At 41.8% G+C, this 25,592-nt stretch overlaps 2 protein-coding genes across 2 annotated transcripts in view; one reads left to right on the top strand and one right to left on the bottom strand.

Annotated features, from left to right (window-relative positions):
* Positions 1-22,090, bottom strand: part of cep112 (centrosomal protein 112) — a 96,401-nt gene extending 74,311 nt beyond the window's left edge. The window contains exons 1-9 of the mRNA XM_083977565.1: positions 22,038-22,090; positions 21,463-21,568; positions 21,146-21,336; positions 20,774-20,934; positions 13,756-13,840; positions 11,261-11,338; positions 8,118-8,165; positions 7,922-7,996; positions 2,185-2,271 (exon numbers count right to left, since the gene is read on the bottom strand). Coding sequence (XP_083833691.1) covers positions 2,185-2,271; positions 7,922-7,996; positions 8,118-8,165; positions 11,261-11,338; positions 13,756-13,840; positions 20,774-20,934; positions 21,146-21,336; positions 21,463-21,562 — 825 coding nt within the window. The 5' untranslated portion in view covers positions 21,563-21,568; positions 22,038-22,090. The remainder of the gene's footprint in view (positions 1-2,184; positions 2,272-7,921; positions 7,997-8,117; positions 8,166-11,260; positions 11,339-13,755; positions 13,841-20,773; positions 20,935-21,145; positions 21,337-21,462; positions 21,569-22,037) is intronic.
* Positions 22,091-23,490: 1,400 nt separating this feature from the next.
* The window catches only part of prkcab (protein kinase C, alpha, b), a gene marked incomplete at both ends in the record, with an annotated part of 98,672 nt that continues 96,570 nt past the window's right edge, over positions 23,491-25,592 (top strand). The window contains 2 exons of the mRNA XM_083977566.1: positions 23,491-23,657; positions 23,934-23,965. Coding sequence (XP_083833692.1) covers positions 23,491-23,657; positions 23,934-23,965 — 199 coding nt within the window. The remainder of the gene's footprint in view (positions 23,658-23,933; positions 23,966-25,592) is intronic.

The following is a 25,592-nucleotide window of genomic DNA, read 5'->3' as shown; positions in this document are numbered from 1 at the left end:
GGGACAGTGGGACTGTATACACCACAACATTATCACATTGTCCAGAAGAAGTGATGCCGCAACAAAACAAGAGTTGAGAAGAAGTGCTATGGTCAAATAGTCGTGGTGACTTCAGGGAAGTTTTCCAGCGATGGAGACTGTATGGTCAGAGGGGGGAAGAAATTCAGCCCTGGACTTACCGTACTCCCAATACAAGGACAGACGTGACTTGCACCCTGGATGACGGGCCTACATGTGCACTGTAGAGGGCCAGGAAAGAAACTGAGGCCAGTGAAAACTTTCTGGGTGTTTTGACGGCCCACAGGTATGAAGACGGATGGGAATATTACTCAGTGTCTGTTTGACAGGTGGGTGACATGTAGAAGCAGGTACCAGTGTCACAACTGTGTATCTGGTTACATTAAATCATTTTCCCAGAGACATTTGGTTTACTTGTTTGCCAAGATATGTTGTTGGCAACAGAACTGAAGCTGTAGCTACAGTTTGCCGTATTGTTCCTTCCACATGATTAAATCTGTCTGTACGAATGAAGGGATGGTTTATAGGCACAAAGATATAAAAAAATAAAATTCATTAGATGCATTAAAGTACACCATTGGGTCGTTGCCTTGGCAATGCATATCTATAAACATGGCGGGCGGAGCTTCTGGGAGAAAACTGAAGTGAAGGGTGTATTTGTTTGGCTGTCAAGTTAAAATATCAGGAACACTTTTTCTCCAGAATCGCATATTCTACTTTTAAGATGTGCTTTTTCACCTGAGATTATTCAGTTTTTCACAACTACACACACACACTGCCGATCCACAACCATTAGCATACAACACTCCAGCCTGTTCTCTCATTACCCTCTCCATTTCAAGCATGGGGACAATGACCAGTAGCCTCTCAGCAGCATTTACATTATTCATAAGGAGACTAATTACAACAAAATCTTAGCTTGCCCACCTCCATCAGGCTCGTTAGAGTGCACCCCTGAATCACTCGCCTTTGAAACCATTAGAGGGAATACTGGGTAAAATTCTGAGGAAATTAAATTGGACATAACTTGGGATCTGTATGTAATTAAAGAGAGAGAGAGAGAGGGAGAGAGAGAGAGAGAGAGAGAGAGAGAGCAAGCTGTCATCCTGTCTCTTGTCAAACACAAAGAAGCCATGGGCATCTTAAAGTGGAAATAAAATTGGAGTGTTTTTTTCACCCCCCTTTTTTATTAAAAGCCTCGATGGCAGCAAAGAGAAGTCATGCGGAGGACATGACAGATCCCAGGTGCTTGATCTGCAGCCTAACTGATGGGCACCTAGTGTGAAATAAACCAGCTTTACTGCTATTTTCACCAGCTGACAAAAGAGCTTTGAAGAGATGATTATTTGCTGGATGAGGCGATGAGAAGGAGACAGACTCGTTCCTTTCCTTTTCATTAGCCACCAAATGAAACCAAGAGTCAATTATAGGCATTATAACACAGGTTAACTAGTTTTCATGAACATTCAAGTTAACAGGTCTGTTTGTCCAGGTGTCCCAGAAGGAATTCTTATTTTGACAGTTCTTTGAAATGTGAAAGTCTTAATTATCAGCCCGCAAACTATAAAGATTAATTTTGAGTTACTGTATGTAGTGGACATCACACCAGCCTAGTTACTGGTTCACTTGAAATTATGGTTGCTGAAGTGACTGAAAAGAAATGTAAAATTTCATGCTAAATGAAAATGCAATCCAGTGGTGGTCCAGAGTGGGATTTCGGCCATGGTTATGCTGCATTCGAGACAATTCGGAACTCGGATATTTCTGACTTGAAAAAGTGCAATCGAACGCCACCTCAAGTTGGAGCTGTACTGGGACTTGGCAAAGTCGGAGAAAAAAAATCTACCCTGACTTCGCCGAGAATCGGTTGTCTGATGTCACACAACAACCTGCACCCGTGCGGAGGCACACCGCCAACGGTAAAACATCATTTAAAGTAACACTGCAGAGTTTTTCGGCCTTAAAATAATGTTTCCAGACTCATTGCAATGGTAGAAAAATGGTAAATAGGATGAATGGTGCTGCCGCTGCAGCCTGAGCGGGGTCGCGTCGGCTGAAACTGCACTATGTAACTTTCCTGCATGGGTACGAATCACCGCCCCCCCCCCCCCCCTCCCCCTGCTGGTGCTGGCAGAATATCCATCACCTTTATGTGTGGATTCTTACTTTTTCAACATCTGCATCGTGTCTCTGCTGCATCTTCAGTTTCTCCTCCTGGTGCTTGGACTCCAGCACTTTGATCTTCATCTCAATCTAGAAACATACAGAAATCCAAATGTTGTAAAGGGAATTAAATAATATTTACTACAAGGCAATACAAGCAACAAATATTATTCTAGTAAGTTAAACACTGGGATTTGTGAACTTTTTATGCTTTGGAAAACATATACAACACGTATAGAGTGACAGGGTAACGATAATGTAAAGCTAGATGAAAGAAGATACACTATGGGCTGTCTCACACAGCTGATGATGAAACGAACCACATTAACATTTAAAAGCATTAATCCGTGCACAGAGCTTCAAAAACCTGTGTGAAGCTGAGAGGTACCCAACTCTGTTTGTGTGTGTGTGTGTGTGTGTGTGTGTGTGTGTGTGTGTGTGTGTGTGTGTGTGTGTGTTAAAATATTCTCTATAAGGAACATGTGTTTGTGTGTGCATACTGGTACTTGTGCATACACAGTGTAGTGGAGTGGCTGTTTTGATTTCAGCACAGTATTTTCAGGCGAACAAAAATGTCAGTGTTGTGTACATGTTGGAACAGATCTCTTTGAGCTGGAGGGCTTTCTGGTCTTAGTCAAATAAACCATTAATGACCCATTCTTCAACTTCTGTAATTGGCCAAGAAAAATACTATCCACTTTCCATAATCTTTCTACAAAACACCAAGAAGCCATTACTCATTTGTTATTTTTGCAAAAATAATCATCACATTGCTAGCATCACAATATTGCCCACAAATATGGCCGAGTGAGTTTCTATTGGTTTTTATTTAACACACTCACCAATTTTAATAAAGCACATTTAAAATTCACTTTAAATATCTGTGACAATTTTGCTGTTAAATTTTGTAAAACTATAACCATTTATTTTGTCGTTATTGTCCATTCTTTAACTGTTTTCATTAAAAAATCATAACTTGCCTCTTAATATTTTCCTCATCTTCTAGCTTTTCTGTCTAGTTAGTTTGCTACCAATTACACCCAAGATATATCCGCTCACAAACACACAACACATGGAAACACAAAGAGAGCCTTTGACAAAAAAAGATGACTGGCCATTTGCTTTGATGTCACTACTCATGTTTAGTCACTGTCTGTTCTGGTGCATTAATCAACCCTGGAGCATGGTGACAATGTTCTTCCTTTGAAAGTGTGGTTGTGTGTGTGAACATGTGGTTAACAATGTCCCGAGGCTAGCTCTTGTTTGTTCTAGTCATCAAAACAATTAAGTAGAAAATTCCCACTTTACTTGGCACAGTCGACCCTCATTTGACCTTGTCTTGGTATAGATCAAAAAGAGGCTGATGATAGCAAAAATAAAAATAGGGCTTAATTACAGTGTGGTTGGAGTGTATAAATATTGATTCAATAGAATATGAATGCTAGAGGGAAAAATGTCTATTTACACTTTGGGATTGAAATATTGGAATCTTCGAAGCCCCAAACTCAGATTTTATGTTTTTCTTAACTTAAACACTTAAATTGCCTTCTAGATGCCTCTCCTCATTACTGCACTTGAGCTACATTTATACACTATATCCTTGACAAAGCTCTGTTAAGTATTCTGTGTCTTTATTCTTTGGCTTTTTTCTTGATTTACTGTCATTTCTTGTGCAATCGAGGGGACCACAGGAGACCTGTCAGAGTAAAGAAGAAAAAGCTAAAGAAAGTGTGAGAAAGAGAGATGGCAGTGATTGAAAAGCAGATAAGTATAAGTGGAGACCTGATTCTGCTGGCACCTAAAAAAAATAAAAAAAAATGTGGGGGTGTCATTTTCTCATCCTCTCTTCAAATGTTCTTTGGAGAAAGTTTGTCAAACTAGATCAGGGGCGTTTGAAACTTGTTTATAAAGGCGTCAGTGAAGAAAGGAGGAGGAAGAATGTCGTACACCTAAGGCTTCTGAAATGTCTTCAATCAGCCCGACTGGGTGGTACAGCTTTTTTCCCTCTTCTCTTCTTCAGAGTTGTAGCGAGCGCTGTAAGATGCCATGTTTTTTGACACTTCGCTCTTGAAAGGATGAGAGGGTGGGAGGGAGGGAAGGGGAAGGTAGTGGTGGGGAGGGGGGTGGGTATGAGAGAAGGGAATGCAAGGAGAAGGCGGAAACAGTTTTTTTTTTCTGCTCTCAAAACAGGCACAGGGTCAAGGCCTTTTTCCCCAGGGGGATGTGTTCACAAATCGTCTGCTAACTGTTTGGGCTCCACAAAGCAAGGTTGCATTTGTGCATCTCCTTCGTCTTGCCTGAGATGTACGATGTCTCGGTGTGGCTTTCATCCACAGTAAACACAGATGCTCTCGGAGAGCTGGTACGCAGCGTTCTGCTATCTACTGAGAAGCAGCAAGATGCCTTTTCACCACTCTGACAACAAGTTAATTTACTGTGGTCTGTCCAGATATTAAGGCATAAAATGTTTTTTTTCCCCCCAAATCTCTGACACGTGAAGTAATTTATTCTCATAGTTTCGGACAAGGGTAGTTCTAAACACAGAGTAAGTAAAAGGTTATTACTTGAAATTGCTAATACATATGAATATATCAAGTATATAAGAATCAAGGGCACAAGATAGAAATGCTTGGAATAGTAACTTTATCATTATGGAACACTGTTGGTCCCTTGTGTCTCCCCAGCCTGAAGCACCATCTTGAAAGCCAAACTACAGAACTGGTCCCCTTTAAACTACTAAGGCTCACTCGCTTGCTCTTTTTTAGCTTTGAAAAGCGATCAGATAAGACAGGCTATGGCCCTCTAAATCACAGGCTGAGAGCTCAAGCTCCATCCCAAAGGATCCACAAATTAGAGAGACTGCATCATTATGGCATCAGAAAGCAAAGGGTCTGATCCCCAGTCAGGGGCTTGTGGCCATTAGAGTGTGACTGCTTGACACTAACACATTCATCTACCATGCTGTTCATGCTGCCAACAATCCCCCAGGTCAGGTACCAACGGGGTACTCCGAGCTCACACACACAAACTCTAAAAGAAAGATGGAGTGCTTTAATCAGCCTGTCACTATCTTCTACAATCACATGACTCAGGCCTATGGCTAAACCTGACTCATCAGTCTCCATTTAATTGAATTTCCAAATAAAGACCCAGCCCTCATATTGCTGAGCATTGCTTGGGTGTACGAAAGGATTAGCAGGACTTTGCTGCTCCTTGGAGACATTTTCCACCACTCACCCATAACCAAGCGCACTGTATAAACTAAGTGACTCAAAGCATTGGAAGCTTGCGGTGAAGTTTCTCAGCTGCCAGTCATTGTTCCATAGGAAAAGAGCAGTCAGCATTCTTATCAATGTAGTCGGTAGCTTAGCGTGAGGATGAGCCTGGTGTGAAAGCTGAGACATTCGTTAAGCCGCCGCCAGCTTAATGACATGTGGCGTGTAGAACGCTTTAAACCTGAGTAAATTTTAACTGGTTTTTGGAGGATTAAAGGGGAAGTGATGTCACTGTGATTTCCTAGACTGGGCCTAGACAGCCACGCAATAGCAGGGTTGGACAGGGCTTCCATTGCTCTATAGGAAAGCTCAACGTGGCTGCTGAGGATGATATACTTAAGGTGGGATTGGTGACTTTGGGCACCTCTACAGTGAGTCACAGCTGTATCTCATGTGCTCAGAGGTCCTGGAATCCCTCTCACACTCTTTAAATTGCTAATGGTGACACAACACATATGATGAGTGAGCAAATCTTATATGATGGAAGCTCAAAAGAAAAATAAGCATTTTCAATATCATGACCTAGTATTGTTCTCCTTTTATAGGGCAGAGGGGAGTCAAGAGGGAGCTCCCAGAACATTACAATGGGAATAAGAGATGCATTGGGACAATGAAGTTCAGTTCAAAACAAGATTCTGCATAACAAGGAAGAAAAACATGCCGAAAAGACCCAAAGCTTCATGCTAAATAGCATAAACAAGACCAAATAAGAGTCTGCAGCCTCGTGAGCAGCTCTGTGAGGCACAGGGGTGCTTTGAATGCTAACACTGGAATGCTAACATGAATGTGAAAACAGTGCTGACAAGCAAGTATCTTGTTCACTGTGTTTATCATATTAGTTAAGCATGTTAGCACAAAATTACAGGAAATACAAATTACAGCTGAGCTGAATATATTGATGTTATATTGGACACATTTAGATTTTGCCAAGTATAGGCTATGTTTTAATAGTCTTTCAATATTGGCTCACCAATTCCTTAGAGCTCCATTACCATTTAATAAAAAAAAAGGATTAAAAGTAGGTATATTTTAAAAGTAGAATACAGCATAAGTGCAGCAGATTGGATACAAAGGGCTATGTAGACAAATTTAAGCACCATGGATAAAAAAAAAACTCTGCACAATTTCCTCTCATTTCCCAGTGTGTCTCTTTCAAGTGTTTCTGTGACTTTCCTGAACTGGTTTCTATTTCCAAGAACGTTGTGGCCTTGGTGGAAATGACGGAGGCCAGCACGGTTCTTTACCTCCTTAAAATGTATATGCTCTGGTTCAAGGCCACCTACAGTACGCTACATACACATCAAATACACTCTCACTCTCAGTGTCAGACTTTGTTGAGTTGAACTCACCTAACATACTAGGTACATATGAGAAACATGGACAACATAGTAGCATTACCCATAATGTAGTCAAATCCACTACAGCCTCATTGACCATATAACTGACTCAGCAGCCCTCCAATTTTGTGGTGTATAGGTTAATATTGTACAGGTGTACCCTAATAAACTGGTAATTGTGTATATCAAAGTAAAGTTGGAGTAGTGGGTAAAATGTAGTCCTCCTGATAGGTGATACATTTATATTCCCACCACACACAGCTGTATGGAGTCAGTCAGATAGTCTGAGGCAGGATCAAACAGCATCGGGACGTTGCTTTAATGTTTTCGTATTGGTATCGCAACATTCAATATCAGTCGACAGGTAGACCACTCCACTACATGGACGTGTGTACAGAGAGCGTGTGTTCACGCATGCGAATCCTCTGTCAGCAGTCACAAACTGAGCTTTGTTATGACAGGTCAATAAGCAAGACCATTCTTGTCCATCATGTCCGTACGTCTCTGCCTTTCTCTTTCCTTTTTGTCCTTTCTACCTCCATTCTCTGTCCTCTCCCGGCGAAGCTGATCCGACGGACTGGACCTTTTTTTTTTTTACTATTACAGCCAAGTCATGCTCAGTTTTATATTTAACAGGGCGAGTAAAGGCGGATGGTGGGGGGGAGTGAGTGGTGGTTCTGGAGAGGGAGGGGAGGGGCAGAGGGGACTTCAAAGCATGCTTTCAGAATGGGATTTTCAGCTTAAATCCACATAAGGAAAAAACTGTCATCACTGAGAGCTGGCATTATTTTTGTCTTTTATGAGGAACACTGGCCTCGGTCATCTCAACAATACAAACTACGGACAAGGATGTACTGTATGTACATGGCTGTTAGGTTGTCTAAAGTCATATTAAAAAAAAGTCAAGGGACCTTCAACCTCTGTACAGTATGTGTTGCTTCTAAAGGAGTGAGTAGCATAGATCTGGGTTTAGGGGAATGGATATAAAGGCAGTCTCTTAAATATCATGTGGTCCCTTTGGATACACAAAGAGATGGCATCAGAGTTATAGAAGAATTCTGATATTTATCACACAAAGAAGCTTTCAGGTACAGTTATAGGGTTTGCTAAGAGCTCTTTGGTGCATACCTCTTTGCTCTGTGCAAGCTGTGGGCCGTGATCATCAGCTAAGGTGCTGTTCCTCCCAAAGCTTGACTTGAAAATCTACAGAGATAAAGGAGAAAGAGATTAGGTTACAGGGTGACTGTAAAGTTCAAAGACAACACTGTTGTCTACGTAACAATACATTAACCACAAGGGACCTCCCCCGCCCCCGACAACTTACCGGAGACAAGGGAATGGGCTTCTCTCGCAAATACCTGGGGTTTTCAATCTGAAAGAGTCAACAGAAAAACCTTAGACCTATCTTTGTCTTCTTCCTTTCCTAACAAAGCCTTTTAACTCCCAGGATTTAACCTCCATCCACAGTTTGTCATAAACAATGTGGGGAGCACATCAAAAGGCCGGTGCTGTGGCTTGATTCTCTTCCGACAACTCTTGCCTGTTTAGAAAGACAGAGTGTGTCAGGCTACTTCAAGGCATTGTGTGTGTGTGGCCGGCTCTGTTTCCGATCTCAGCCACTCTTCGCTGTCCTGACACGGTCCTTTTGTCAACACTCGGGACCACTAATCTGTAAGCTATCATCGGTCCGTTTACTGTCAGACGGAGACAAATGTGTACACATCCTTGCCAAACACTGACTTGGCATGTTCTTCGATTATAATATGAAACACAAAAGACGGAAAAAAGAGCAAGTTGCTAAACCACCTGAAAGTAAAAGGGTCATGTTCCAAGTGACTCTAAAGCATTACATCAATACAGCTCACTTACTGTGACCAAACTGCAAAAAAATCTGTGTCGACAACCTGCTATTTTCCTTCCACTATTTGACGTTTGTTTATGACCCCATTACTTTCTTGTGAAGTAAGTATCACACAGTGTTTCTCTCTCATGTACTGGGGCTGTCTGTAGGGGCTGCCAACTAGCACCAAGATCACGGCCTTTCAAAGCAGCAGAGCTGCCTTTGGAGATGACAGCAATGACGCCCAGTAAACAGTTCTGCTGCTAATATCTTCAACATGGGGATGAAGGAAGAGAAAAAAAGAGGAAGAGGAGAAGGACTACGAGGAAGATGTGATAGGCAAGAGTAGTTGTAAGAGTCATTCAGTGGTTAAAAAAAGAATTTAGTGTTGGGAGGTGGCAGGAATCACACGAGGGTAATCCACAATGAATGGGAGACGAGAAATAGAATGCAAAAGAACCTCAGAGCTTGGGACTAAAAATAGTTTGCAGTCACGATCTGTTGCTTCAGGGTTGAGCCAGTGACAGATGAAAGAGGGTCTGCCTCCAAACTACAGTATGTCTGTATGTGATGCAGGTAAAAACATGTCAGACATTTTATTAGCTGACATAATGTAAGCACTCAACAAAAGGAGACATCCTAGTTTGACTACAACCAGATTTATTATCAACATGCACACACAGAAAGAGACACACTATGGTGGGTACTATGAGGTGTGATGAATTGATACTTAAATTTGGCGCTGGCAAAAAAAAAAATCCATTTTTACCAAGTGATGAATCAGTCAATATTCTTCTAAACTAGCGCCCAGTCTGAAAACTAGAATGGGATTTCTTTTTATACTCCCAGACAGCCAGTTATCAGATTTGATTGAGTACAGCCCACAGGCCAAGGAAGACATGTAGACTAAATGCTGTGGTGTAATGCTGGCAGTGTGACACTTTACTTGGGCTTGCTGCACACGTGTATGCCCATGCCCTTCTATGTGTGTTCGTTCATTCGCTGCATGCCCACACACACACACACACACACACACACACACACACACACACACACACACACACACACACACACACACACACACACACACACACACACACACACACACACACACACACACACACACACACACACACACACACACACACACACACACACACTCTCTCTCTTGTGAGCGAATGTTTGTACAGCCTCACAGCTGGCACAGCATCCTGTGTCATTGGAACCTGACGTGGATGGATGGATGTACGCAGAAGAGGAACAACACCCCACATCACAAGACCAGGCTTTCCAGCCAAACAAACATACTGTGATTGATGGCTTCCTAGTTTTGGACTAGTGTTGAGCAAGCCGTAAGCACACCCATCTAACCGCAGACAATGGACGGCCAAGTGGAAGAAACTACTCTAAAATTGTGTATTGTATGAAGAAAATAGGTCAAGTTTTTACGCAATTTTTCTTCCCCCCCTTCTACAGGCAGGTCAGCATGTACTGCATGTAACGTTACTGCAATGAATGATGATGATGAGACAAATGGTAGACCAGCTGGCTTTGGCTGGACTGCTATGTGTGTGTCTGAAAGAAACTCCTCACTTTGTTGTTTACTGTCCAGTGCGGCAACTAAACGGACAACTTTATTGCATTAAAGGTGAAGTGAACAAACCAGTATGGACAGTTTCAGAACATTTAAACTTAAAAAAAAAAAAAGCTAAAGATGTGCTAGATAAGAGTGACACTTGGTTCTGCAGAAATTTCATAGGAGCTGGGCACTTTGAAGCGGTGCATCTATGAAACTTCTGTAAACTTGAAGGGGGTTTGTGTGTGAGCGTGTGTGTGTGTGTGTGTGTGTCTGAAGGAACATCTGTTGATTTGAAAGATGCAGGCTTGGGGGAGCGTTGCCAAGCAATGCATCTTATCAGCGTCTCAACACAGAGGAGTGCAGAGTGGAGCGGTGCACGGCTTCACGTCTGCTGATACCTCAGATTACCCCTAGTACTGAAAGAGAGAGAGGGAGCGAAAAAGGAGGGAGTCGGGGAACGCTGGATGGAAATAGAGAGGGCGAGAGACAGAATGGCAGAACAGAGAGAAACAGAAAGAGAGAGAAAAGGGAAAACGAAGAGAGAGGAGCTCTTCTGTGACATACACCCACGTGTAAGTAAGTAATGTGGTAGAAACGACGGAGGTGACGGGCAAACGCAAAAGAAAAAGAGACTCGGGGTCATGCAGGTGAGGAGATAGGGAATAAATAAGGGAATAAAAGACATGAGGGCAGAGTGCTTATCAAGCCCTGGCTTGGCGCACTCCAGACAGAGGAGATAAGAGAGGTACACATCTTCAAATGTTCAGTTTACACAACCCTTCTTCCACTCCTCATCCTACCCTCACATCCCACAATAGCCCCTGAGGTGCATAAAGGAAGTGGTTTCAAGAGGACATACTGTAGGTGAAAGGGATTTCTTTACCCATTTGTGTGAGCAATATAGCCACCTCAGCATCATTGCACTATTGATTTGGATTTACTCGTGAGCTAAAGGCATTCAGAATCACCGCCACTGTAGGTGAGGTGAGCCGCGGCATGTTGACAGCTGTACGTTACCAAGAAGCTCAAGGCATGCCCCTGGACTCACCCCCAGGTTCCAGCTGTTGAGACGAGCCTCCAGGTCACTGTCATCGGGAGACATATCCGTTTTCAGCCCCCCAACAACCTGAGGAGGGAAAAAAAAGGGAGAAGGGGAAGAATGCGTAAATGGAAAAACAAAATGAGGGTTTAAGGAGGGGGTGATATAAATTAGAGGAGGAAATTTGAAGGATTTCTGACAGCGCTTTGATTGGCAGTTTGGCCCGAGGGAGAGCAGGAAGCAGTGGAGGTTGTTATTTCGACACAATATAATTCCTCTCAGCACAACAAGGTAGTTTAAAAGCTTACAGATTCACAGTACACCCACATGTGTTTTCCTTCCATACAAACAGCATTCTACTACCTGGTTATCTCCATATCTCCACCTTTTGCTCCCTCTACTCTCCTCTCTCTCTCTCTCTCTCTCTCTCTCTCTCTCTCACATACAGCACTCCAGATGTTTGGCAGTTCCACATCATTTCCGTCACGCAGTAAATTCCACAAGAGGGGCATATGCAGTTACACCACATGTCATTCTTGTTTTTCCCGGCCTTTTGTTACATCGGGCCTCCGGATTTGTTTTATACAGTATAATTCGAATACTTCCAGGGGTTCTGTTGATACAAGATCAGTTTACCCAAGTCGAGGTTGGGCAGCATTGTTGAAATAGGGGAAATATCTAATAAAGTTGAGAGAGCAATAAGGAAAGGAGAGATGTTGTTGAATTTGATTAGGATCTGGTGGAGTGTGGAACTTGGGTGTACCTCAGTGGAACTGCAGTGACACAGAGAAATGGCTGAATGAAATAGCTGAGGATTAAATACCCCCACTGATTAAAAAGGCATTAAGGTCCCAGAGCCTAACCCTCAAATAAACAGAGTAAACGTTTCATTTCAATATCTAGAAATGCTAAGTATGCGGGTCACTGGCTGTTCAAAGCTGTGTGTCACAGTCTCTGTATCGCTCCAGGAATTCAATGCATTTTTGTTCAACGCTGATAAGTATGAATAGCCTAAAATGATTTTGGTCACACATTTACCAGCAACTGTGCCAACTGCACAGTGGCTAGTACCATGAGAATTAATACCCAGTGACTTCTTTATTAGGTAGCCCTATGCAATTGAATGCAGCCTTGAAAAATAGTCTGTCTGTAGTATTGCTCCGCTTTTGATATGACATTGTGGGAAATAAATTCAATTATATGTTTACTACTGAGGACATGTGCATCATTTTGAAAGGTATTCATAGGTCAGAATATTAGGAAGACCTCTGAATATGATGAAGTCACAATCATATTTCTCCACTGGCTTCTTACTATGGGAGATGTGATGTCGTCTACTTTGGACTTCTGTCTTTCTCACCATGACTGTAATAAAGGCAAAAGCCTGAAAAGATGATCTGTCTGAGTGTTTATATACATAAATATCCACTGGCAGATTCGGAGGCTGAAAAATAAAGCCAACACGGAAGTAACAAAAACTGCACTTCTGCGGAGAGGCCACCAAAAGCTAGTCAAAAGGACAATCACCATTGATTCTAATGTTAAAATTTCCAATTTTGCAGCAGAAATTGACGTGTTTACAGCCTGATACAGGCAAATTTTACCCATCATGACAACTGTGCGGGGTGATTTGTTGAATTTGTTGTTGCAAAGTTCAGCATCATTGAGGACATGCTGCTTTGAGTGACTTGTCATAATAAGCCAGCATGCACCGAGGTCTAGGTTCCACATGAGCCCCTCCTCTTTGTCCAATTTTGGATTGGGTGATGTCACAGGGGTAACTTCCAACTTTATTCACTGTCTATGATAAATACTGCTGAAATCACAGCTCAGGCTTAGTCTTTCTTTTATGTGTTTGGCCACTTGAAAGCTGATGTGGCAATTATAAAATCAGGATTAGACCATAGGCAGTTCAGCCACATACGTTTCTTTTTTTTTTAGCTAGTATTGTTTTGGCATTCTTCTCGCTGATTTAAAGTAAGCGGGGTTGCACCAGTAAAGAAAAAAATCAAACAAAAAAAAATTGTATTTGACATTTCCAATTGTGATAAGTGAAAATGAGTAGTTGCGATTTTCATCATTTCAGAAAGATGTTTATACTTCATGGTCATGCAAACAAGTGCTCTTATATCTCACTGCATCAATTTCAGCTCAGTGTATATAAAAAAACACCAGAGTGAGTGTATGTTACAGTTCAAAGAATCGTTATTACAACCATTAGCTACATTTTTGTTGTTCCTTGAACCAGCATCTTAAGACTTCTGGGAATTTCCTGGACCAGGAATTTCCAGATAGGTATGCATTAAAGCAGAAAGCAAAACACTGTGGCTACTATTTTTATTGGCATCAGCAACTTTGCTCTTTATATTTCAATGTGTCATCACATCTACCTTGCAGCATTCTTGAAATCCCAAAAAAAATCCCACTTGTTAAATCTTAGGGCAAGTATGCCAGGGAAGTCCAGAGGTGTGGTTGACAGTTTGAAAATACAGTGATGAACTAACCCTTCTGGCGTCATGTCTGGGTGACTGTTTGACTGGACTGGAGGCTGTGGGTTGTGACGGGGTCCTCTCCTCATACAGCCTTTTCCTGGCAGAGTTTAAGTGAGACAGAAACAGGAAGAAAAGTGTAAGAGGTTAACATACAGTATGTATGTGTGTGTGTGCACAAGTCTCTGGAGTATGCTCTTGTCTCTGTGTTTGCATATGAATGTGCTTGCGTCAGCAGAGCGCCTTGCTATTTACACAGATCAACATCTGGCATTGGTTGCATGGTTTGTGGTCTGCATTTCATCCCATCTGAACAATAAACGTCTCTGCTATACATCAGTCTGTTTCCATGCACAGCCCACATGGCACCAGTATATGGCTTGTTCAATCTTTTTATAATCATACACTTCAATCATTGTCCCTCATCATGTCCATCGTGGTTTAAACAAGCAGCTTAACAGGGAAACTGCTTATATTCATTGGCATACATGCAAACACACCCCCGTGCACACACACAGGCATAAAGGCGTAACTGAGCTCACACACCCTCATTAAAAGCCGGCACATGAAGCACTAATGGCCTAATTCTAATTAAATGAAGATGTACGGGAGATGAATAAGGGAAGATATAGGACAACAAGAAGAAGAAAAAAACCACTGTCATCTAATAAAGACTTTCACATTACGTTCTAGAAGGCGCTGTTTTACATTTTCAATTTGGAGCCTATGGGCTTTCTTTTCTTCCCATGTAATTTTTTTTAGCATTTCTGGTATTGAAATTTTTGAACCTCATTTGTCACAGGCAGTATTATCTCATCACTGAGGAAAGAACTACCGCTGTGAGGTTTCTTGGAAGACCGCTTGGTGTAAAACTGGAGGATATCTGTATGCTGTGGTGTATGTCATAGTCCTTCCCCTCTTTAACCTCAGTTTATGTCTGGAGATGGTCCCTGTGTTGAGGTAGACATCCTGCTGGGTTCCTGCACCAAAGAAGATCCATCCCATTGCCACCAGTGACCACAGGCCAAAAGAACTGACCCACAACACAATGAAAATTATGGTCCTGGATTTCCTTCAGCTATTGGTCAAGTCTTCATTCGGACCACTCCACAACACCTTGCAAGCAAATGTCAGTGTGGACGCCCCTTTCTAACTGCGCCACTGTGCCTACATTCACAGGGCACGTACTTCTGTCAAAATCCTGATCTTTGATCTCTCCAGCTTCTTCACCACCATTCAGCCTGCCCTGCAGGCCAAGAAAATGATTACTAAGCAGGTTGATGCCTATCTCATGTCCTGGATCATGGACTCCCGTTAGCAGTCATCCTGAGTTGTACAGGTGTGAGCAGTGCTGGAGCTCCACTATCGATTGTCCTGTTCCCTTCTCTCTTTACCCCGTGTGCCTAATACTTCAGGCATGAAACATTGAGCTGCCACCGATAGACATACTCTGCAGTTGTTTGATGCATTGAAGGTAGGATCTGTCAGAGCACCAGAGGGTGGTGGACAGTTGTGTGGACTGGTGTGAGGTGAAACACCTGCAGCTCAACATCAGCAAAACAAAGGAGCTGGTAGTGAACTTCAGGAGGTCCAGGACTCCCGCTTCTCCTCTTTCCATTAAGGGAGAGATGGTGGAGATAGTGCAGGAATACGAATACCTAGGTATCCACTTGGACAGCAAACTGGACCAAGAACTCTGTGGCTCTTTACAGAAAAGGCCAGATTCTGCACTTTTTCATGTGGAGGCTCTGGTCCTGTATTGTCTGTGGAACCACGGTATGGATGTTTCAAAAGTCTGTGGTGGTCTGCACATTTTCTACACAGTGATCTGCTGGGGCAGAGCCCTGGGAGTAGCCAACACCAACAGACTCAAAGTAATCTGGAAGTTCAGCTCAGTCCTGAGGAGAGATTTGGACCTTCTACATGTTGTCTCTTCTCCATCATTGACAGTGTTTTGTTTAACCAGAGGAACACATTTGACTCAGGACGGTGTATTTACTATCATTACTACTATTTAATAGTAGTTTTTTACTGAACATATTTTCTTCAATTGTGACAAAGAATTTTAATTGCAAGGATCAGTTAAGTTTTCCTGATCTATATGCCACATACATGCAAGAATAGCTATATAGGCCTATATGTGTTTTACCTCAAATCCCCAAACTTAGGGAACACAGAGACATCACCAAGGCAACATTAGCTTGCATCACTTGTTGAAGGTGGGAATACAATTTCAGCAACTGATTATTGAAAGATTGTTGGCTGCAGTGGCTCTGGGTGCTATTTAAGACAGTGACATGGATATGGTTTTATTCATTTGCTTTAATATAATGTTTTTTATGAAAGACTTGCCAATGGGGAACTGTGGTGTCATCTTGTACTAGCTGCAAAGATTGGTATAGAAATGACATTCAGCTTTGGTTTGTATATTATTCAATATTTTGCCTCTGAGAGGTAAAAGTCCAAGTTCTTGCTGGCATTTTCATATGTATCTATTTTAATTAACATGTATGTGCTGACTGATTTTAAGAATGACTATGTTTAAACAGTCAATCATCTTTCTAAGACGGGATAGTTACATGCGACATAAAATATAACATGGGTATTAATAACACTATTTTATCTTAATGAGCAGCAGAGTATTAGATACTTAGAGGGAGAACCTCACTGATAGTCAGGCTCTTATTGAGCTCAATTTGTTGGTTGGTTTGGTCATGTTTAATTCATTAAGAGGATACAGTGCTTACAATATCCACTCTAAAAGCTGAGGCATAGATACAGTGACTCTGTGAGACAGTTATCCTTATACAACTAAATTCAAAAAAGGAAAACTGACTAAAACATTAAAATTGACATAATAGTGTTCAGGATTAAATATAATTTCATTAATGTATAATTACTATTAGTTAATTAAAAGTTTCAAATTAAACCCTATAGACTTTGGCTTACGTGTACTCACTCATTCCTTTCGCGTACTGGTTGGTCTACACATGCACACACAGACACACACACACCTGCATGCACATGCACAAACACATGCAGCTGTGAAACTTGGATAGGGGGGCCAAGCTTTGCAATCTTGGGCCTCTAAGTCAACAGGTGGATGAGGATAATTGAATCAGATGTGTCTGGAGTCTGAGGCCCAGAGATCAAAGCAGTGGCAAGTCCGGCCAGAGCTACACACACGCGCACACACACACACAGAAGAAAATGAGAACACCATGTAGAGCCTCAGAAGCTGCAGCTTGGCTGATTAAAGCAGCCTGACATCCATACCCAAGCCTGACCTCCAGGTGCATAGCCAGAGGGCCCAGGTCTCAGCCTCAGGCACTCTCAGGAAAGCAGTCTGACCTTGGGACACAAACAACCCTGTGCCCCTGCACACCCTCCAACATAACCCAACAGCACCTGGAGGCTGGATGATCAGTGGAAACATGCTGGCCTATAAGGGACAGACGAGAGGTGTTTACACCAACATCAATGGCCAACTCCTGCAACTGCAAGGACAATGTTATTGTCCCACTTACTCAGAGAAAAAAAGGGGGGAAGGAGAGTGGAAAGGGGGGTTAAAAGTTTTCATATGTGGGTGAAAAGAAGACAGATGGAAGGCAGAAGTCTGAGAGAGACAAGAGGAAAACAAGAACAGAAAAAAAGAAAAAAGAGGCCTAAAAAAGGGCTTTTGTAGGCAGAAAGTAGAGCCACATACAAAAAGATAAAGCCAAAACTACATGTTCTCCAACTAAACTATAGCAGTGAACCTGACCCCAGAGCTGATTACCAAGTTAACATGTCAAAACCAAACCAAACATGCCATTTTTACTCTCACGTCTTTATCACCAAGTGGACATAAGAAGATAAAGTGGACATGCCGACTAATCACCAAAGCTGTTTTGTGTGATTCTTTGACCCCACCGCCTGCATTTGCTTTGCCAAAGCATTGCTGTGCCTCAAAACAATGTTATCCAAAAAGCAGTGCCTCCATCTTGTGGCTAAAAAAGGAATAGCATGGTAGTGGTGGAATGTGTGCCATAATTTAATCTGGGCATTTGGGGCTAATGAGGTTGGGTAATGTGTCCTTTAACACACACAAACATATTACAGCTCCAACACCAACAGCGCCTTTGGATGTTGAAACTTGAATGGGATCTAACGGTTTCACAAGCGACAAGAAGCCCTGCCCATCACCTGACTAATGGTGAGTGAGACAGAGATCAAACGTTGCCACATCATAGGGAGGGAGTCAGATGAGTTCCTTCCATTTAATCTTATCTAAATGAGAGAGACACATAAAAGGACTCTTGGCCTGAATAATTTTCTCCATCAGGATGTTAGCCTGTGATCTGAGCGTCTTTCATGGTCTTATCCCAATCAGACATTATGGTACTCAGCAGTCTGCGCTCCCCCCAAAAAAACTCTCACACTCCCTGTAGCAGTGAGAAGGAAGATTTGTGCCTTATAGAAAGTGGACACACTACTCCTGAATCACTTGTAATGTAAACTACAGTATAGAATATATTATGCAAACAAAACAAAAACCTCACCGGTAGAAATGAACGTCTTTTGGGAAAAACAGCCTTCGTCAAAATTAATCAGCTGATTAAAACATGTATCCTTTTGAAATAAGAATCATCATCTAACACTGTGTCACTGCTACTACTATGCATGGACACTGTTTCAATATTTAAAGAGCAGGCGATGAAGTATATGCTGACATTTTAAATGCATTCATGTGCACTCAAGACACAGAATTAAAATATCTTCTACTGGCAGGCCATGAACGAGATAATGCAGGTTTAAATGTGACAAATATTTTAAAGACAAGTCGTAATGAACAATTTTACAGAACTGAATATTCTACAACCCCTGCTCTGACAGTAAAAGTTGAACTAAATATGGCAGAAGAGGGCCTGTAGCTTTTCTTACCCAGTGCCCTGGTGGATATTAAGCTGTCTTTACTACACTTACAGTGCTCTCTTTTTATTATGATAATGAGCATATCAAGCCATTGGGCTCTAATTTGCCTTTGGAATAAAAGAAAACCCTAGGCCATTACTGCCATCACTTTGTCAAGTCCCTGAACTGCCTGATGACAAAGGAAATCTCCCCAAGCAATCTAAGCTGACGGATGATTTAGTGAGGCATGCCGAAAGAACCCTCGTGTGTGTATGTGTGTTTGTGTGTGTACAGTATAAATTCAGACATATGTAGCCTATGTGAAGACCCAAGTAGTACATTAGATTTTAGCCAAACTGATTTAATTATTGTAGGTAGAAAGGCTCTAAATCAAAAATACACATTTAAATGTTAGGCATTTTACTGGTGTTCATACAAGAAAAGGGGCCAAGAAATGTAAGAAACAGAATGCAAGCTACTAAGCTACCTAACTTTATTCCCTGTGCTCCTCTCTCCTCAGTGGGGGTTAGACCTCACGTTCAACAACTGGAAAAGTGTTAAGAGAAGAGGAACAGAAAGATGGATAGAGAATACGAGAGGTTCCCTCATACTTTCGTGCTGTTTTGAAGTATTCCTCTATGAAAAGTCAGAATGGACGGCATCATGAAGACTGATGCAAGAACTTGGCAATGTCATCAGCTTTTCAGATAGCACTGCTGAGCAAATACGATGGGGCGATCAGTCAAAGCTGTGTGTATCCAGCTTCACAACCAAGATCAGTGTTTTCAGTCTGATAAAAGAGCTTTTAAACAGAATGCTTAGATAAATATCTCATGCGTTATATGCAGCATCTTCTCTATCTGGCTAAAATGTATTATTTATCCAGTCTCGGAAGTTAAGTCACCAGCTAGAACAAGGAAAGCTCTCTTTCCAGTAATCTCCAGTTCTGCTGGCACATAATACCACGATAGAATGGCCACATCTGACTTTAAATGTAAATACCTGTTACTGTGTTATAAACCCACATATTATTACAATGTTTAAGTACAAAAATACAAAGACACCCTTTTTAACAGAGTTAAATGTGGAGAGGACTGAAATCTCCCTCCTGTGTACATGTGTTCTGATTGTAAAAAATACAGTATAACAGCGCAAAAACAGGATGTATGAGTACAGGAGTCTAAGGCAGATGTTTAAGATGCCTGCTATGTGAATAATAAAAGAAGAACAATGAGTCTTAACCAAGAGAAAGTTAGGCAAGAATGTCTTGACATTTTAAATAAGAGCATGTGCATCCTGTGATAGCTATAATTGGAGTGAGTTGCATTAAAGTACTGTAAGAAGTGAGGATCTGGGATGTGGGGATATTGTTGTATTTGGGCTCCTTCATAAAGCAGCAATATTGTTTCTGACCTTGTGCGTCCTTTTGTGGCTGTCATTTATTTTCTAATGTCTACTAATATTGACCATTGTAACAAAGCAAAAGTCCCTTAAACTCCTAAAAATGGTTTCTTAAACATGACAGTGTACCTGTTGAGTATACTTTTCTTGAATTCATAGTCGAAATTATTGGGACACTTACTCAACAAGTTGTGGTGGCAGTAAGTAATGTAATTAATATTTAATACATGGTATGAACAAACTTGTATGTCGAGGTAGGAGGTCAGTGCAGGATGGAACTTCCATGTGGATATGGATTTCTACATCAGTGCACAACAGTTAAGTGCAATAGAGAGTGCTTGCTACAACAAGCAACCACAAAAAGGTATTCAAGCTACACTGGGTTTACAAGCAGCAAATCTCACCAAAATAACAATGAAAAAAAAGTATTTGCAACAAACAGTGAGCGAGATCAAAGGTTAAGAGCTGTTAGAATATGAGAAACGATATACCTCTGTACAATAATGTAGATAACATTTTGACCAACAAATGGTACACAACTGTTAAATATGGCTATATAATTATCAAATCTGGGAAACTGGGATCCTTAGAAATTTCCATTGCCACATGCTAGTGGTTTTTGGAAAGAAAACCAATTCAATCCAATTGTGCACACCTCAAAAGGAATGCTTAAATTATAGACAGTACTATTTCAAATAATTTCTAACCATTGCAACCTATACCTACAGTGGAAAAGTACCTGTGATGGGCAATAGGTGTGGAACTCGTTCTGTCCTTAAGCAGGCCGACAGTCAAACTGTCATCAGTATAGCCACCCAGCTCTCCTGTCACCCAGTCAGGCAGACCTGCATTGCTGTCCTGCACAGATTGACGACTCAGTGGCTCATCAAAGTAGATGGACTAGAAATTAAAAATTAAAATAGATTAGTTTATGTTACATTTGTGAGGCTACTTATCAGTACATGTAATCCATATTTGTAACTATGCTCTTGGATATGTTGCATAAAAAGAGTCCTCAAATAACTGTGACAGCATTTATGAAGTGACCGAAAAGTGTTTTGAGACTAGATGGCATTATAGATATGTTTATGATATAATGAATCATTCTTACCATGTAGGTAGGGAGCATCTTGAGGCTGCCAGGCTCTGGTTTGCTAGTAAAGGGCCCCTCCAGGACTCCTCTCTTGAGCATGTGAAGGAGCAAACGTGCATACATATTGCGGTTCTTGCGTCCCATCAGACCTGACCCACATGTCGCTGGGTCACACAGCTTCTTTATCCATATAGCACACCGCTGGCGCTCTGGAAATGACGTTACAAACCATTAAACATATCACGATAGTTTCACTTCGCACAATACATGTTCTTGAGACAGTGGAGCAGCTCAGGAGATAGAGCAAAACTGGCAAGAATCACATGAAATATCACCTGTCTTATTTGAGTGTTTCAGGACATATGGCTTCAAGTCCAGTAGATAATGGTCAAACTCAGTGTCCAGCCTCTCCCACGAGTCCTCGCGTTTGCTCATGGTGCCCTGGGGGAATTACTAAATTGTTATCACTGCTAATAAGAAATGAATTAGCCGCAATGTTGACAAGCTACGTTCGCTAGCTGCAACGAGCTCGTTCACGCTGCATGCGTAATCAAAACAAAGAAGACGCATTGTTACATGAAACATGGCAGCATCCTGACAACGGAATGCAACCATAAAGATAAGATGACATGATAAGAGAGCTACTCTAATCAAATGACTACAAGTGGCAGTAGCACCATATGCAGTAATAGCTATCTAGATACTTTTCTTTTAAAGGACCGATGCTGATAACATTACTAGCGCAAACATTAGCAAACGTTGCAACTAACGCTAGCCGCGCTGAAGTACGCCAGTCTAATGCTCGAGGTCCATTATTGTCTCTTATGAGCTTTCACCAATAAACTATTGGCGTGTTTAAAGTGGCAAAGTGTTGTTGAAAGTGTAATAAATGGACTTAAAAGCAACAAACCTTCAGTAGTGATTTCGCCGCTCAAAACGGTTCAAAAACTTCGGCGTCCTCGCTCTACGCCACATCCGCTTTCCGTGGCAACGCAGCGTCTCTCTGTTGTCATAGAAACGTCATGATTCCCCCCCCCACGGGTTTGAAATATTTCTGAATTTATCTTATGTTGAAGCTGATCTGTGTGCCGTTCAGTTGTTCATTTTGATCCATCTTGACTAAGGTATTTCATTAGACATGGTTTTAAAATATTGATTTGTTCTTAAACATGATTTTCAATTGCCCCTGCTTTAACTAAAATTAATAGACCTCCAAGTCCCCAACTCCAACATAATCAAATGTATAAAATATAATGGAGAAATATCTGAGATAGATGAGGGTGAATGTGATTTTTAGAGGATATGCTGTATTGGGTCCCCCTGATAGTGCACGGTTCTCGGCTTCAAAATCAAAACAAGGAGTATAGTTTAAGTCCACTGGGTGGCGTACAACACCAGTGGCCGCTTGTTGAGGGCCATGTCGCCTTCAAGTACTCCTCGTTTGTTTTTCTTCTCCCAGTGTTACCGTTTACTTGGTAGGCTAATGTAAAAAAAAAAAAAAAAAGAAAAGAAAAAGAAAAAACAAGTTCAGTGACATTACATTTTATAATTATTCATTAGTAGAATGAAAAAAAAGTCCACATGGTCAAACTAATAAACACTTTGGCAGTCCTGTCGCGTTAAAACCAATTCAGACTTAAACAAAATTTGATAAATTGCCAAATAGCCTACCGTGTAAGTCACTGCAATTAGAATCACTGATAATGTCAATAAATGCTTATATCCCAGAAAGCAAGATTTGGAATCACATTTATTTCTTACATCTGGCAGGCCATTATAGTTAAAATGTTTGTCTTGTTTGTAACAGTGTTTGCATTGTTTTGCATCATGTAGGCTAACATGCGTATAGAAATATATTGACTTTGTCTCTTCCTGGCCCCTTGGTTGCATATACTGTAGCCTAGGCTACATCCCTAAAGTGGAGATGGGGCCTCTACTTCACCATACAATGTTAAAACAATGTTTCCATGGAGTCGGCTGTCTGTAGTCTATCAACAATGTACAACACTAACCCAATACACATACAGAACCAGGCAACGTGCTTGTCTGTGTGCTTAAGTATTCAAAAGTCACCTCTGACAAACTATTGTGACTGTACATCGCTGTACATGCGCGATTGAAATTGAATTGAAATATTCCCACAGCGCCTGAACGCAGCCTCCGCCGACGTCACAGTGAATGAAAAAGAAGCGCTCAGCTGTGGACCAGGTAGAGGGGCGGCGTGCGGACTGTCAAGAGCGCTGCAGCACAGACAGCACCACTTGTCAAGAGCTGTGAAGAGACAGGAACCTCACAGGAATCGTTTGGGACAACACCAAGTCGTGGCTGTGTAGTTTTTTTTTTTGTTTGTTTTTGTCCCCATTATGGCTGACCATCTTTTACATTATAATGACTCAGCTGGGGTCGGGAACCGATTCGCCCGCAAAGGAGCTTTGCGTCAGAAAAATGTGCATGAAGTGAAAAACCACAAATTTATTGCGAGGTTTTTCAGACAGCCGACGTTCTGCAGTCATTGTACAGACTTCATATGGTAAGCGTCCATCATGCACACCTGTTCAGACGGTCTCACTCACTTTCAGGTTTGATTGGCACAGTATTTTCATTTAGCCGCTGTAGTTGTGCTCAGTCTAGGCGAATGTTTACATGGATATGCAAGAAGTGATCGAGTTTACAGATCATATATAGGTCAAACTTATAGTTTTAAAGAGACGGTGAGAGAGAGAAAGAGACTCAGACGAAGCGTCAAGACTTCTTAAAGTCTTAAAACAAAGCAACTCCACTAACATTTGTACCCTCTCTTTTGTAGGGGATTCGGAAAGCAAGGATTTCAATGCCAAGGTAAATATACAGTTGTGGCACAGTCAAAACTCATGTTGTCCGACATCATTTGTTTGACCTGATGAGCTTCGTAGCTGCCTGAAAACAGAAGATGCACTATATTATCTTTAGTTTAGTTAGTTTTTTTCTTGTTCATGCATTGTTTTCTAGTTTTCATATAAGCATTTACAATCAAGTTTCAAGTGACTCCATGAGCAGATTTTGAATCAGGATGCAAATTTAATACAGATGGAAGAGCAGACACAGCACGCAGTTCATATTTAAAATTGTGTATTCTTCAGAGAGCACATTATGCTGCAACAAAGGAAAGCAGAGGTTAATAGCAAAGATTACTTTGAAACATGAAGCTTAGATATGTTAGCATTTGTCTGTTACTTGGGCACATTAATATCCATGTTGATTGCCATTTGGTTTTGGGAGAATTAATGTTTAGGCTCAATATGTTTGTTCATAAATATTTGGGTAATAAGGCTGAAGTTGTTGCCATACCTTTACTGGTTCTTTACACCCTTGGGGGCAGCTGGGTCACTTGTAGGCCTTTTGACACCCAGCGACCTCACAGGCATTGGCAGGGGAAATTCTGGCGAGTAGCTGGATTTAGTGTGGCGATAGCCCAGTCGCTGGAAGCCATCTCTGGTTTGGGTGATGTAGCTTGAAGGGGGTGGTGGAGGAGGGGGGAATGGTTCACTCACTCTTTGAGAAACCGCTTCTTGAGAAATGGCTGGTTTGTGTGGAAGCTGTGGGAAGGCCTTCACGTTTTTTGGCTGGTAAGCAGAGGATGAGCCTCTCTTTCCAGATGCAGCAACAGGCTGAGCTCCTACATTAGGTCGGTAACTTGAGAAAGAAGGTTCCAAGGCCTTTTCAGTTAAAGACCCCTCATTGGTGTGATGAGCTTGGCTGTACCCTCCTACACTGGAGATGTCAGCATGACTTGGAACAGACGCCTGCGACTGCGTATTTTCAGAGGGATATTGGAAGACATCCTCGTAGACAAGATGGGGCATGTTACTGGAGTCACTTCCATGTGCGCTGGAGCCAGTGTTAAAGTCAGTTCCACCATGGCCACTGCCAACTGGTCCGAAGTCAAAACTAGGAGACTTTACTGGCTGGGAGGTGTGCGATGGGGCAGGGTCATAGTATGCATAATTAGTAGCACCATCAGTGCTTGGAAAAGCATGCATACCGTTTCCTGGATAACTTGGCTGGTAGTTAGGTCTTAGAGGAAAGATCAGTGGTGTGTCGTGGTTTTCAAGGCCCCAGTCTTTTGGCACACCAACAAGTTTATCTACATGAATACTAGGTGCATTAAGCCGTTTTTGATGAGCTGGGACTGAAACAGTGTTTCGCATAACCAGAGGCTTGTTGTGGCTTGTGTATACACCGTAGTTTAAAGCTGGTCCATGACTCTCAGTGTTTGAAGTGGTGAACACATCGTCTTCCTCATCACCGATGTTACGCATGTCGGCCATGTGTGGATATCCATATCCTGCAGAATTCACAGTTAACATCAAACAATGGATAGGTCTAATGGCATAATGAGAAAGTCATTACCTTTTATCGATGGTAAACCAGTACTGGCATCAAACAGCAAACCACAAATCCAGGAAACACTGCAAGAGAGGCCACA

Source organism: Trachurus trachurus (assembly GCF_905171665.1).
Source record: "Trachurus trachurus genome assembly, chromosome: 8".
Lineage (NCBI taxonomy): Eukaryota > Metazoa > Chordata > Actinopteri > Carangiformes > Carangidae > Trachurus > Trachurus trachurus.
The sequence above is the reverse complement of the archived record's forward strand: the minus strand, read 5'-3'. Positions and strand labels throughout refer to the sequence as shown.